The following is a 14,660-nucleotide window of genomic DNA, read 5'->3' as shown; positions in this document are numbered from 1 at the left end:
TGTGGAGTATCTTTATATCATTTGTTTAATCTGTATCTTTTAACATTACGATTTTGATCACTGGGGAGAATATACTGCATCTGTGTTAAAGCAAAGTCAATTCCAGCCCAATCTACATTCTTCCTCTTCATCATCAGCTGAAGTTAGAGACTTGGAAAATAATCTAGGTGGCAAGAGAATTCTGGATGCCATCTAGTGCAATGCACCTACTCAAAGCAGAACCAACTAGACTGGCTTTCGCAGGGCCATGTCCAGTTGTGTTCTGGGGATCTCCAAGGATGGACATTCAGATTCATTGGGTTCTTAGTCCAGTGTTTGACCACCTACATAACAATTTTTTTAAAATTATTATTTAATCAGTATTTTCTGTGTTGCAGCTTCAGGTTGTGGCTTCTTATACTATCACTGTGCACCTCCAAGTCTCTGTCTTCTGTACCCTCCTGTTAAGTAGTGGAAGACCATTAGGACCACAAGCAGATGTCTCTTCTTAAGGGTGAACAAACCCACTCTTTCCGTCTCTCCTTCTATACCATGTGCAGCAGAGTTTTTGTCCCTTACCTGTGTCACAGCTCTGGACCCTCCAAAAGGTGCAGTGATAAACTTTGTTTCCAGCTGTGTGGGCTGGTAATAAGCACGTGATCCAAGCAACATAACATGTTGAAAGTTACACAGCTTGGCAACTATAAGAGAAGAGTATATGTTAAATGCTAAGTTCTGTTTTTTGCTCAGATACCACAAGCCAGGATCACAGACTTGTTCCTTTCATCATGCCCTGCTGTCCTTATCATTGGTTAATTACCTGTTACTCTACAATCAGACTGCATAGTCTGTCTAAAGACATTAAAGAAGTATGGTTGCTAGAGTAGAAAACCAATATTAGTATCTTAGATGACTGTTTTGGTTTTTAAATTATGTTAGAGGCATTAATCACCAAAAGTAATGAAAATGAACTTACTGGAAAGAGAAGTTAGTTCATGGTATAATGTGACAGCCAAGTTACAAGTTGTAAATGTCATCTTAAAATTGTGCTAGTGTGTATTTTGAAAAGGATAGTACTTACTAGCTACACCAAGGAATGGATTCTGATTTACCATGTGACTTAAAGTTGGTTTAAGCATCTGGAATGGAACAAGTTCCCTTTAATGTGTGAGCTAAACACATTTCTTAAAAGACCTATTGTCTTTCAGAGTCATTTGACCTCATCTGGCAAATTTTCCTGTTTATTTAGAAAACATAGGCTACAATTGCCAGTTTTGTCATGTGATGACTAACACCATCATAATCTAATGGAATATTGGGTAAACAGATCAAAGCATACACTTCAAAAGATTCAGGAAGGTGCTGAATTTGCTAAAAGCAAAGGAGCTGTTTGAGATTATAATATGCAATCCAGTTCGAGGTATTCATTTACAAAATAGATTAATTTGATGTGAAGCTGTACTTAAAATCAGTCTGGAAGATTTTATAAAGTCAGCCTCTCTGCCATTTTAGATTCTTTTATTTTCCCTTTACTTCTGTCTTTTTCTAAATACGAATGGAACTGCTAGTTCCTTTGCTCAGGAGTTCAGAAAACGACCAGATTTGCTCATTCTTTTTTGCCAGTTGAGTCAGTAAATGTCAAGTGATTTTGCCTAAAGGCTAAATCCAGTGTACATTTGATAATCAATTTAGTGGATGCTAATTATAACAGCTTACATTATTTAAAAACTTACCTCTTTTCAATCCTTTGTCTCAATTTCCTAACTTTCCTTTAGCTAGACAAGTCAGGTAGCATCCTGGATTTTTGGAAAACTTGATGAAAGCTGAGTGTGCTGGAGGCCTGCTACTTACCTCTTGCTTAAGAGCTGGCTTGAAAACCTGTGCTCGTTTCTTCCTGCTTCTGTTCTGATGAAGCTGTAGTTTGTAAGATCCATAAGCAATCAAGACTCTTTAAGCAATCTGCTAGAAACTGCTCAGGTAAGGGACTGAGAAAAATGTGTTAGTAACGGTAGCAGCTTTGGTGCTTCCCAGTTGATGAAGATCACAGTGCTGGTCAGAACGTCATTATGCTGGGCTTTGATACCACACGTTACTGCTTTAGAATAAATCTGTCACTGAAATATGGTGGTTTGGAGGGAGTGGCTAGCATTTTAATTTATCTTGCGTATTATCTTAGTTGTGCTTCTCTGTGTTTCTTCTGTATGGTAGACTTCTTCACGTAAGGCATTTGAAATGTAAAGGTCTAGTTCTTCGTCCTTGCTTTTTCAGAGAGCATGTGGTCTCCTGCAGTTCAATATAGTCAGTGTCACTTTATTGTTCAAAAATTAAATTAAATATTAAAACTTTAAACATATGCTAGTGCCTGACTGGAATTTTAACATCACTGGGGATGGTGTCCCTTTAATTTCATCAACTTTTTGTATAGTACTTGCAGATTGTATAAATGTTGGAGTTGGCAGTGTAAGCTCATGGGTTTAAAAAGCTGGAAAATGAAGAGTACCCAATATTCAGGGAAATGTTTAGGAGGAGTGCAGCCTCTTCTTCAAAAATATCATACTGGCTATATGATGACCCTATACATCCAGCCATTGGTTTCACAGTACTAGTTTGCTACATAACGATCCAGTTGCTAGAGATGGGAGTATATTAGCATTCCAGCTTTACACGTGTACATGCCTTTTGTTGTTTTTAATGTGGGTCTCTAGGTTCCTAATTAGGGAGGAAAGTGTGGAGAAATGCATCTTAAACACATGATGCACAAAAACAAATACAAGGGACACCCTTGCCCCTGCAGCCCCTTTATGTAGGGTTTGATGGAAGACACTCTTTAAGACCTTTTTAGGTAATTTGGATGGGTCAATATTGGGAACCCAAACATGTTACTCAGACCACAGCTTGTCTTGAGAGATAGACAGCCATCCTGTGCACATCAGAGAGCAGAACAGCATGTATGTGGGAGGACAGAAAGCCACCTCTACAGGGTGATCTGATACTTCCTATTCTGAGAGAGTACCTAGCTCTTCCTGTGTGTTAGCATGTGGAGGATCAGCTGGGTGGCACAGCATAGAGACTCTTTTGCTGTTGGTGCTCTTTTCAGAGTAGATATAAAGAGTAGGAGACATCAAAGAAGGAAAATAAAATGGTGTTTTCTCTCTTTTAGTTTCTCCTGTAACCATCCAAATCCCCCACCTTGAAATGGTTGACTGTCTTGTCTTTGATTAAATCCTTTCCTTAGATTTCTATCTTAGTTTTATCTTTGGCCTGCACTGCTTTTGAAGTTTCAGCTGAGTTATTGAATACAAAGCTAGCAAACAGCTCTAATTCAACAGAGTTATATGATTGAAAAGTTTAATACATCACTTTGTCCTCAGGGAAAAGTTATTAAACGCCTATCTTGATTGGTGGAGAAGATCCCAGAGAGTAAATTAGCAGATTAAAAGAGCTTGCCTTTTGCATTGGGTTAGCCCAAAATTAACACTAGAATGAATGGTAACAGAAGTTTTTCAAAAAAGGGTTGCTGTTTGAGGGTTATTTGTGAAAGAACGTCAAACACAATAGCTGTGAGCCTCCATATAAATCTGATAGTTCCTATTTAAAAAAAAAAAAAGCAAATCACATACTTGCCTATCACTGTCTTGATAGCGCATCCATACAGTTTTGGATGTTTGAAGAGACTAGCTCCTAATCATGAAAACAAATGCATTAGGCAGGTACAGAGGAGAACCAAGAGTGTATTTCTTGTTTGCATTTGTCCTGTCTACCATAAGAACAGCAGTTGTGGTGGCTCTACTGGGATTTATTTTACTTTAGGAGAGTTTAGGATTTGGATTGTTTTAGTGTGGAAAGATGTATTAACTCTAGATCTCTTAGTGTGGCAAAGGATTAGATGATGTGGTTAAAAGTTGTTATACTTCATTATGTTCAAATTACCCTGCTGTTATTTGAAAGTCAAGCTTGCAAAAAGCCATTGTAGAGAGTGAATTGCTTCTTACTGTATTTGATGACATTTGAATGTCTGAGATAGCAGTGACTGAGCAGTCTGAAAAACTGACCCTGATGTTGTGGAGACAAGTTTAAAAGCTGTGTAACTTTCTAGTGTTTGTGAATTCAGTAATCTTTCCACTTTGAAAAGAGCAACATTTTTGGAGGTAATAAATGTAAGTGGTCATTCTCTGACCACAGAAACTCATTCTACAAAGCAACTCTTCATAGCATCCAGATGGATCCTTCACTTCTCTGTTCACCAGGGGGAGTTTCCCAGTAGGGAGTTAGCAAGTACATTTATTAAGTCTTGAAGCAGGCTTCAGAGAGGTATTAAATGTTCTTTAGTTATCTTCTTGCCAAGAAAGATAAGCCTGTTTTATGACATATACGAAAATCATTTAAGAAAAGGGAAAAACTATTTTTTGTCTTAGCTAGGTTACTGAGCCTGCAAGCCAGCAGTAAGCATTGCTGACTCGATTAAGGCAATCCTCGCAGGTGAATGGGGCCCACTGAAGCCTCAGATGCTGCTGCAATAGCCCAGTCTAATGTGGAATCTTATGAATACCTTGATTTACACAATCTGCACTCCTCTTAAAGGATTAATTTTTAAAAAAATAGTCTGAAATTAGAGAAGAGACTGATACAAGACTGGAAAATTAATCTCGGGAAGTTGATGCTTTTACTGTGCATCAGATGAGGTGCTAAGCATGGTGTTTTGTTTTGTTTTTCCCTGATTATGTATCAAGGCTGTTTTGAAGTTAAAATACGAAAGATGTTTCTCACCGTTTTATTCAGAAAGGGAGACTATAAAGCACAGGGATCATGCCTCAATAAATGTCCCTTCTTAAATTTTCCGCATGTGAGTCTTTGTGGTAAGCTTACAAATTTTGTATTGAAATAACAGAGAAGCCAAAATAACATGTCATGAAAAATAATAGATAGTCTTGTGGAATAAGGAGAAATTATGGCAAATTTGAACCAAAGTTCCTCTTCTACAGATAGTTAGAATGAAAGACAAAAAGAACTGTGTCAAAAAAAGGAAGGTGCATCACTTGCCATTTTATATATGGATCTCTTCATATTGATTTGGATCTGGTTGGAAACATGTTGCACAAGATTAGACCAGATAGATCAGATCAGCATGCTGTTTCCTTTCTAATATAGTTTACTGTGCCCTACATTTCTTGGAACACAGATAAATATGAAGTGACAAAAAAATGCCTTGAAATGCCATCTATGATATATTAATATGTATTGTTATGTAATACGTAAATATATTATGTGCAATATATTTTTAATGCATATAAAATAAGACAAAACTTTATATATGGAAGCACAGTAATGAAAAATGACACTTGTAATATTTTGGTAAATGTTACAAAGTTAGCGATAGGAAAGTGTTATCCGTGCCTTGTGATAGCTTGATGATATTAATAATAAAATGTTCTCCTCAATAGAAAAGCAATTGTATCTGTGTTAGTTTTAGAGAATAATGATCAGAACAAGGATTTACTGCTTGTGACTTAAATACCAAAATTTGTTATTCTTAATGTGAGGTGCAAAGTTCCAGTCTGCCCCTGCCACTAATTTGTTGCTAGTGTAGACGTGCTCTGTTTGTTCCCTGTTAGTAGGCTCGCATTGGGGGCAGCAGGTATTCTGTAGCCTGGTTTCTTACAGTTTGCTTGACTGAGATCCTAAGATATAAAAAGCCAGGACAACATACAGCTGGGTAAAGAGCAATGCTGTGTGGGAAAGAGTTGGCAGTTTTTCTTGTGTGTAAAGTAGAGATGAATTAAATGGTAGGTGGTAGGAGAAAAGTGCCATATGAGGGAATTTTAATAAAGAAGCATTGTTTTCAGAAACTCTGCATGTTTGCAGTATGGCAATAACTTATCATCCCCTCTCAATTTCTTCACTTTCCACCATGTATCACTCTATGCTTAGAAAGGACATTCTTTATCTGCACCTGCAATACCACTTCCATTTGAGGGCTGACTGGGGCTGAGATGGAGCCTTACGCAGGTCAAATCTATGCAAGCTTTTGTGTTGCAGGGTCCTTTGAAGTTCTGCGTGTCACTTACATTTCACTCAGACTTAGACTTGGGATATGTATCTAGCAGCTCTCTCAAAAAATCTGGTGTAGATTTAGCAGAACATGCTTTTCTGCCAGCTAAACAGAAAAGGTTTCTTTGCTTTTGATCCCCACCATATGTAGGTTGGTACTTGACTTTGGGGTACCTTTGTATGATATTCTGTTTGACTTCACTTGCAACTTCTCCTTTTAGCAGCTTCCAGAAAAATAATGATCAGCCTGCTAGGATCCAAGTGACATCACTGAAATAGTTTCTGATATATTTGAGACCTTGATGTTACTCTGCATGTCTTGTCTTTTTCTTTTTTTGAGAGGGCCTGTCATGAAGGGCAGAGAGGGATGCATAACCCTGCAAAGGAGAAAAATTTCCAAAACCTTTCTTTTTTTATATGTATATATACAGACAGAGAACTTCTCTAATTCAGAACTGTTGCCATCACTATGAAGTGGCTTGAGCTAGAGAAGTGCAGCTCGGCCTCTGTACAAAAATTAGAGATAGTCAAAAAAGATCACTTCTTCCCTGCAAGCCAAAAATAGAGGGGAATAAAAAGGGAATTTTACATGCCTCTGAACCTATCAGTGGCAATTATTTGTTTAAAGAAACAAATTACAGTTTTGAATTTCTTGCAATAAGTAATTTTTTGAACTATGAAAAGGGTGTTTCAATAAAATGCTTGTGGCTTTGCTGAAGGGCAGGTGGAATACATGGTATAACTAGTTTAATTTTTTTAAACAGAAGTTTAAAACCATTTGTTAAAAGTTTCAAGAAACTTGCAGGGTTAAAATAATTTCTTTGTGATGCAACTGTTGGTGGCTTTCTGAATTCTGATCTTGTACTTCAAAAGACATGCTACCCTGTGTGGATGCAAAGCATCACTCGCAGATTAAGAATAGAAGAGACATCAATTCTTTACTTCATTACTATGGTAACTGTGATCCAGTTTCATTGCATCTAGTATATGTTCAAAGCAAAGCTTCTGAGATGGGTACTCAGACTGCTTCCATTCCTCTCAAGCATTTAACACACAAACCTGCATCTCTTCTACTTCTGTTTAAAGATTATTCTTTTCATGGTGTAAAAATTACCTGGTGTGTACTTTGCAATCCAAATTCTGCAGTACAAACTAAGTAAAGCCATTAAATGATGACATTTCATATTCCATTTCCAGGATCCCTTTACAGGTATTTTCCTCTCATCTCACCTCTGTTGTGCTCCTTGCCACCCCTTCACCTGTTAGTAAAGGGGAAGTGCCTTGGGACAAGGCAAGGGGGGGGGGGGGTGTCAAATACTACCATTCAGATTTTAAACTTTTTGTCCATTGATACCAAATGTCTCAGTAACTTTACCCAAACTAACAAGAAAGATAACAGACAAGTTAGCTAATCATAATGTGAGCTTTCTTCTACTTCCCCCCTGCTAAGAAAACATCCACAAGAAACACAGATACAGGACATAGGGTCTCACTGCAGTTAGGCTGCCAGAGTTGGGACATACATGTGTTCTGTCAGAAAGATCTTTAAAACAAACCTTTAGATGATAGAAATAGTCAGGTGTGTGTATGTTGAAGTCCTTTGCATTAGCATCATAAACATGCGGTGCTTTATAGATCACCTTTATAGTCAGATCTCATTACTACAATGGTTAGTGGTGTATATTTATATTCTAAGGCTAATTACTTATGCTATGTTATCAAGTGGAGTTTGGGGCATGGGTGAAGGCTAGCGGGAATTCATTTCACTGGGCTCTGTCAGCTCAGGCACATGACTTGCACTAGGAACAAGCATGGAAATGCACAAGTGATACACAGAGGGAAATGAGCATAATGGTACAATTCATTTCTTCTTAAGTAAGAAATGAATGTGCTGCTTCTCAGCTTCTTTCAAATTAAATATACTAAATTTTCTGAAGAATCAATCTGGTAATTCTTATTGTTTATAGAACAATGGTATTCCATGTATTCTTACAGATACAGGGCCTCAGAAAATACAACTTCACTATAAAATCCAGCAAAGTTAATGTTCATGGTGTCCTCTGTAAAAGCTTTGTAACCTTTCCAGGCATGCTCCCCTACTCCTGTCTCCTGTGTTACATTCCTCAAAAAGAGGTGACTGTTTACAGTCCTCCCCACATCTGTTCACCCATGCTAATTGGTCATTTTGCTTCTGGCTGAGGCTGTGTCTATGGAAATGGCACATCCTAGTAGGAGCAACTATGTAGTAGAGCAGAACAGTTGGTCTTGGGGCACCATGATGTGCATTAGATGTCTTTTGTGGTCTGCTTCAGACTGGCTCACCTGGTCCGTTGGCCTCAATGTCCATTAGCAATGGGAGTGCATCAGCTAGTCTTCCAGTTCAGATTCACCCAAGAGAAGTCTAATTTGAACACTTCAAGATTACTCTGAAATTAAAATTGAAGCACAGTAAATGGGGACTGGCAAAGTTGCTTCAGAAGCATACTCATGATCCAAGCTAAAACATGAATGTAAATGCAAACTGAGTTCTCCTGCAGCAAAAAAACATTTGATTTGCTTTCAGAGTGAACTACTTTGTGGTCTTAATATAGCAGAGCATTTAAATACTGTCCCATTGCTTCAAGAAGATCACATCAGTGGGCACATGCCAGGGTGTAACTGGCTGATGGCCTCTGATAAGAAACTTGCTTAAGATAAGAAACAGGATTTGATGATGATTCACTTTAACTAGTGGTTACTGGTTGACTAGCTGATGATTAGCAGAGAATCATTCACAGTCGTTCACAAGAGACAGCGCTCTAATTCTGTTACTGGCATGCTGGTGAGCCTAGCAACAAGTAAAGGAGGAAAATAAGTTGAGTTGCCCAAAGAAAGAGTTTGGTTGTTTGCAAAACAAATAAACAAAAAATTCCAACAGCTTTGAGATTGTCTACATTTTCTCTGCATCAAAACCCTGCATTTCAAAACTACTAAAACCAAGAAGTCATGGATGTATTGTTTAGACATATAAATGAATCTGACTCTGGCCATTATTTTTTTTTAAAGGGGGAGAGGGGCAATTACTGCAGACTTGAAACAATGTTAAGTGTTTTAATGGGAGTGGTGTGTTTCATAGAGCTTCTCTAGAGCTTTTTTCTGTGTCAGAGTCACAGCATGTTACAATACTATATTGTGTAAATACAGCAATGTGCATTTAAAATAATCATTGCACTTGGTGGAGATGCTCCTTGTCCTGAAACATGTCAGATGAGCAGTTCTTATCCAGTGGAAGCATAAACCTGGTGTGGGGTCTCTCCCCCAAGTTAGTCATGTATACTTTACTAGCTGATATCATGCATAACTGAAGAAATCATTTGCTGGATGTATAAGTGAGCTTGACTTCCAGATTGAAATATTAATGCATTGGCAGGACATGGTAATAGATTCTGTTGTGGCTATTTATGGCTCTGTGAACTCTACTAACATTTTCTGTGATTGAGACTTCTAGGTTAATTTCCATAAACATTTTCTCTGTGAAAGCCCTCAAACTACAAAAAACATGAAGATGTTTTTATAGCCACGATTATTTTATTTGACTGATCTTGTCAAATTTGTTGGGAGTAGAGAATTCACTAATAGTTTTGGCATAGATCAGGTCATTTTGTTTTGCTGTTTCTATGGGAGTGTTTTATGTGTTTCTCCTCACCCCAGCTATTAATATGATGCTGTAAGGTTCTGAAACCTACTGAAATCTGGTTTTAGTAATAGGGAAAAGGTACAGGAAAGGATTAAACGTGTTTTGTACTTGCTGGCTAAACCCAGTGATGTATTCTCATAGTTGTGGGCTCTGATTCATAAAGATTTAATCTGTAGCTGTGTTTCAATAGCAGCTAGCCCACTCGTGAGGCATGTACCTTCGTGTCTCAAGTCTGGGTGGTCTTACGATCTCATTGCAGATTAGAAATGGACATACCTTTAAAAATGAGACTGAGTGAACTTTAAGATGATGGGAAGCTTTTAATTGAGCTCAAGTAGTTTCTGAGCTATTACACTGTATTTTGTATGACACACCTTAAATTGAGATATTCATACTGTGCTTCACGGCTATTTGGGTTTTGTTGGGTTTTTTTGTTTGGTTGGTTGTTTTTTTTTTTCAAATACAGGATACGGGCATACGGTGACTGCACACTGCATGGTTTGCTCTGTGTAAGCTCCCTGGCTCTGGCCTAAGAAATGAGGATAGGGTTTTCTCATTTTATTCCTTTAAATGCAATGCTTAGCTGGAGGCAGGCAACCAAAGCAGCTTTAATTAGAGGAAGTCCTTACTGCCTCCAGTTTTTCATTTGCATGTTATTACACTAACAAAAAATGAAGCTGTGACTCTGAGAAGGGGGAGGCAGAGGTTAAGAAATTCTTGCCTTCTGTCTTACCGCACAGGAATCGGAGTCCCTAATCTGGCATCCTGCCTTACTATCACACTGCACCCCTTCAGCTCACACTCTACAACCATGCAGACTGGAAGTACAACCATGCAGACTGGAAGTTATCTGAGTATACGGGGTTCAGTAAAGATGTCTGTGACTAACCCTGATCAAACTCAAGGCATTGTTCTGAACATCACCATGAAGTATATTACAAATAGTGACATAAATTCCCATGGCATGCAAATGGTAAATTCTGTAGTCAGTGGTTTCATAGACTATACTAATGCTCTTTGATCCTTAATTCTTGTTTTGAATGACTAAACCTCAAATTTGATCTGTCACATCATGATTTAAATACAAATATAGGCAGAAGTTACTGTTTGAAATGTTGCAAATATTGCTTAATAAACTGTGGAACGTAGTAAGGTAATTTACAAATGTTTTGTTGGCCTAAATGTTAGGAGTGGTATCAGTGCTGGTCTAATGATCTGCTATAGATCCTCCAAGTAAAAACAAAGGACAGTATTACCAATGTCTTGGTTAACCTGGGGATTTGGACTCTGCTTTTTGACTCTATGAAAATATCTTACAGTTTATGAAATATCGTATGGACAGTTACTTTTACATTTATGACACATTGTTTTTGCCTTTTCAGTGACTCTCAGTTAGATGGTTTCTTTACCTTCCTTTCAGAAAAGACGACGGCGGATTGACCGAAGCATGATTGGGGAGCCAACAAACTTTGTTCACACAGCTCATGTAGGATCAGGAGACCTATTCAGTGGAATGAATTCGGTAAGCATGAGCGGCTGAAGAATATTTAATCTTAGACAGAATACAGGAACACTGTATATGTATATTGTGGCTGAAGGAATGAGTCTTTCAACTATAACAAAGAATCTCTATAAAACTGAAGAACAACCTGCTAGTGTCTTAATTCAAGTCATAAACACTTGCATTCAAGATTATGGAATATAATTTTTAAAATTCCTATATTTATTGACAATACATAGTAGATGCTGTATAAATTGTACAGGCTATGTGTAGAATACTTTTTAAAAATTCGTTCTGATGGCATGTATGAACTAAAACAGAGGTATATTTGAAAATATACTGGAGTATTTTAGAGAAAACTTTTTAAAGTGTCTTATAGTTGACTGAGTTTCTTACCTTAAATGGTTTAAGCTATTTGAAGTATAGTTCATGTAAAACTCTAACTTATCTTGGTTTATGGTGCACACAAATATTATTGGGTGTCCTTGTTGAGGTTTTTCTATACGCTGTAGCCCTATTTGCAGTGTGAATTATTTCCAGAGCAAGCAACGATGTCACAGGCAAGGTTTTGTGGCTTCCTGTAGATGACAGAAGCAATAAATATTTTTGTCTCTCTGAAAGTGAAAAACAGAGCCTAAGATAGATACTGAAAATCAGCTTATAAGGATAGATTTCTTTTGTACAGCTTTGTATTTATGTGAAATGTGGATCTGTTTTTAAGGTCAATAATATGCAATCTAGAAAAGGGTTGTATGTAGATAATAATGAAAAATACTTCTTGGCAAAGGAGAAGAAAGAGTTCTGTCAGAGGTATCAATAGAGAGCAGAGCTGTAAAGGAAAGAGACAAAGAGACACTTTTAATCTAGGCAAGTGAGGTCATTTGTAGTTTCAACTAGTTTACAGCTTATTGAGATCAGACAAAAACTTTTGTAACTCCATATGTATTGGGGAAGGGCAAAGCTAGAAAATCTGACATGACAAACAATATACTACATCTTCCCAGAAACAACATAATGGATTGGAACTGATTTGTACTAACATATCTATAAGCAAGTTAAATGGACAAACACAGCTTCAACTTGATAAAATTCAGTTAAAGCTAATTACTTATTTAATGCAATATATCACATCAATATTTAAAGCCATTATAAATTGAAATAATAAAGTGAGCAGTTTATTTTTTTAAAGCATGGCTTTTTGCTTTTTAAATTGTTGTCCCTCCTGTGAGAGCGATTTTTTTTTTTTTTTTTTTTGTCTCACAGTCATCCCTCCTGTGAGAACCTTCCTCATTCTCACAGCTGAGCTGCCTCATGTGAGGTTTGTGGTGATTGCCTGAAGCTTTGCTCTTTCACCTCAGACTTTCCTCCCGCTTGCCCTCACCTTTGCCTTGTGTAATATTCAATTCATCGCCAGATAGTAGGTAATCATTATTGTCTCTCTACATAGACTTTTCCATTCTGAATGCTCATAACTGGCTATCCCTTTCTCTCTCTTTTTTTTTTCATTTGGATAATGTGCTGCGTCAGTGGCCAGAGTGATTTTTCTGATCCCAGATAGAAAGGATCTGTATGCAAAAAATAATCCTTTTTTTTCCTTTCTCTCTTCAGAAGCACAAATTTCTACTTTTCCACACTGCTTATTTTCCTGCCTCTTCTGTGGTGACTTACTGTGGTAATATTGCATCCACTCTCCTTGTTCATGCTTTGCAGTGTAAATTCCAAGATTATGGTGTTAACCTCCACATGTTTTGCTGCTGCTTAATTTCCTTTAATTGTATGGACATTATACTCCTTCATGAACCTCCTTGTGCCTTCTCTCTTCTGAACACGTTAGGAGGACCTCCTGCAATTTCATTAGCTTTTCCTATATAAATTTGGTTCTTCATCCACTGTTTGCTCTGTGCCTTTTTTCATCAGCATTGTTCTTCATTACATATCCTTATGATTCTGAGTACAGTAGTTTTCTGGCTACTGAAATATTTTGCTTTTTTGTTTGCCTTCTCTGTAGAGCGCCTTGCTCCTTTGTCAAAAAGGTACGCTTAAACAGTAGGAGCCCTCTGTGCATTGTTTCTTTCTCATTCCCATCACTTTTTTTCTTATTTTACCTTCATATTCCATGTGAAATCTCTCGCTTTCTTGTTCTGCCTCATATTCCTCACGTTAGTCTCTGATTTCATGTATTCCGTCCTTTTCTTAGTTTTCCCTTGGTTTCTTTCTCAAGGACCATCTGTGCTATTTCCTACTTCTAAAAGGGAGGGAAAGAAAGGAAAGAAGGAAATTAATGAGATAGATACGCAGCACAACAGATTGTATGATCTTTAATTGGTACAATCCTCTTCCCCTTCCAAAATCTTTAAATCCTTATCCTATCTAAATTAGACATAAGAGAGAAGAACCTTGCTGTTATATTTCATCCAAGGAAGGCAATGGCATCTTTGGGGAAGAAAAAAAATAATTGCATTTCCTGGTGCTTGTTCTTGTAGCTCAGACTGCCTCAAAAGGAGGATGCTTCAGAAAGAATACTACCTTATAAGCCTACAATGGTTAGACCTGCTTTTTGCTTAGTGTTTTTAACATTGTATGTCTCCGATATCAGTTTTCATATATAAAACAGCCACTGAATTGTTAATGCAGTCGTTTAATTCGCTGCATTCTCTTTGCTTTAGGTGGAACAGCCTCTGCATTTTAGACTGATACTTCCTTAGCCACTACCACAAACATCTATATGTGTGACTGAAGTACCAGAGAAATTAATCTAACCTTTAGAAGAAGTACGCATAAAAATTTACACTTTAGCCTTGCAATTTGTGTTGATTTGATGTTCTCCAAAATTTTAAAGTCAGGTAGGCAGGTTGTCAGGCTGGAAGGTGACGTGGTCTGGAGATGTTTTTATAGCTCTTTTTCACTAGAGGCAGGGTTCATGCAGATGAAATTAATGCCATCCTTAAGTCATTCTTGTGAATACATTTACATGTACATTAATTATTTTCCGAGGAAAAGAAGATTGAATTTAAACTCCTTTTGTTCCAATGAGCAACAGAAGATGCTTGGTGAAGATGATGACCATCTTGGTGAAATGTGAAAGTTCTTAAACGCCACCCCATGAATGTGGTTGCACTTCACACTTCCTTCCTGAGTTTGTAGTCTCTGATGTCAGACCCACTAGAGTATTGGCTCTGAACACTTTTCTCTGAAGAAAAATGTGACTATAACACTGTTTTGCTGCAGCTGTATCACTTCTTTGAGTAAAGCGCCAAGGTAGAACATGGTTTTACTTTGCGCTGCTTAAATACATAAGAATCAGACCTTTTGCACAGCACTGCAATACGCCATACTGTTGAAGACAAAGATCCTAAAACAGGCCCTTTTTTCACATTGGTTTGAGAAACAGTGTATAAGAAAGGGTTGTGCTGATTCATTTTGTGTGTGTGCATGTGTTTTGCTTTGCTGTGGAAA

General features: G+C 37.5%; 1 protein-coding gene and 2 long non-coding RNA genes across 8 annotated transcripts in view; 1 reads left to right on the top strand and 2 right to left on the bottom strand.

Annotated features, from left to right (window-relative positions):
- CDC42SE2 (CDC42 small effector 2) overlaps window positions 1–14,660 on the top strand; it is an 87,334-nt gene that overhangs the window by 68,275 nt on the left and 4,399 nt on the right. For all 5 annotated transcript variants that reach the window (XM_072859943.1, XM_072859939.1, XM_072859941.1 and 2 more), the window contains one exon: window positions 11,124–11,225. In XM_072859943.1, the coding sequence (XP_072716044.1) occupies window positions 11,124–11,225 (102 nt within the window). The remainder of the gene's footprint in view (window positions 1–11,123; window positions 11,226–14,660) is intronic.
- Window positions 7–11,206, bottom strand: LOC140650988 (uncharacterized). Of its 2 annotated transcripts, XR_012042220.1 has the most exons (6): window positions 11,113–11,206; window positions 8,350–8,453; window positions 1,831–2,262; window positions 1,061–1,118; window positions 559–680; window positions 7–440 (listed from the first exon to the last, which is right to left on the bottom strand). It is a non-coding gene; the product is annotated as an uncharacterized lncRNA (long non-coding RNA). The 2 variants fall into 2 exon arrangements; XR_012042221.1 differs by lacking the exon at window positions 1,061–1,118.
- Window positions 11,605–14,660, bottom strand: part of LOC140650989 (uncharacterized) — a 55,812-nt gene continuing 52,756 nt past the window's right edge. Inside the window, exons 2-3 of the long non-coding RNA XR_012042222.1 lie at window positions 13,310–13,449; window positions 11,605–11,782 (exon numbers count right to left, since the gene is read on the bottom strand). This is a non-coding gene — a long non-coding RNA (uncharacterized lncRNA). The remainder of the gene's footprint in view (window positions 11,783–13,309; window positions 13,450–14,660) is intronic.

Source organism: Ciconia boyciana, chromosome 4 (genome assembly GCF_034638445.1).
Source record: "Ciconia boyciana chromosome 4, ASM3463844v1, whole genome shotgun sequence".
Lineage (NCBI taxonomy): Eukaryota > Metazoa > Chordata > Aves > Ciconiiformes > Ciconiidae > Ciconia > Ciconia boyciana.
Note: the sequence above shows the minus strand (reverse complement) of the source record. Positions and strands in the feature narration are given on the sequence as shown.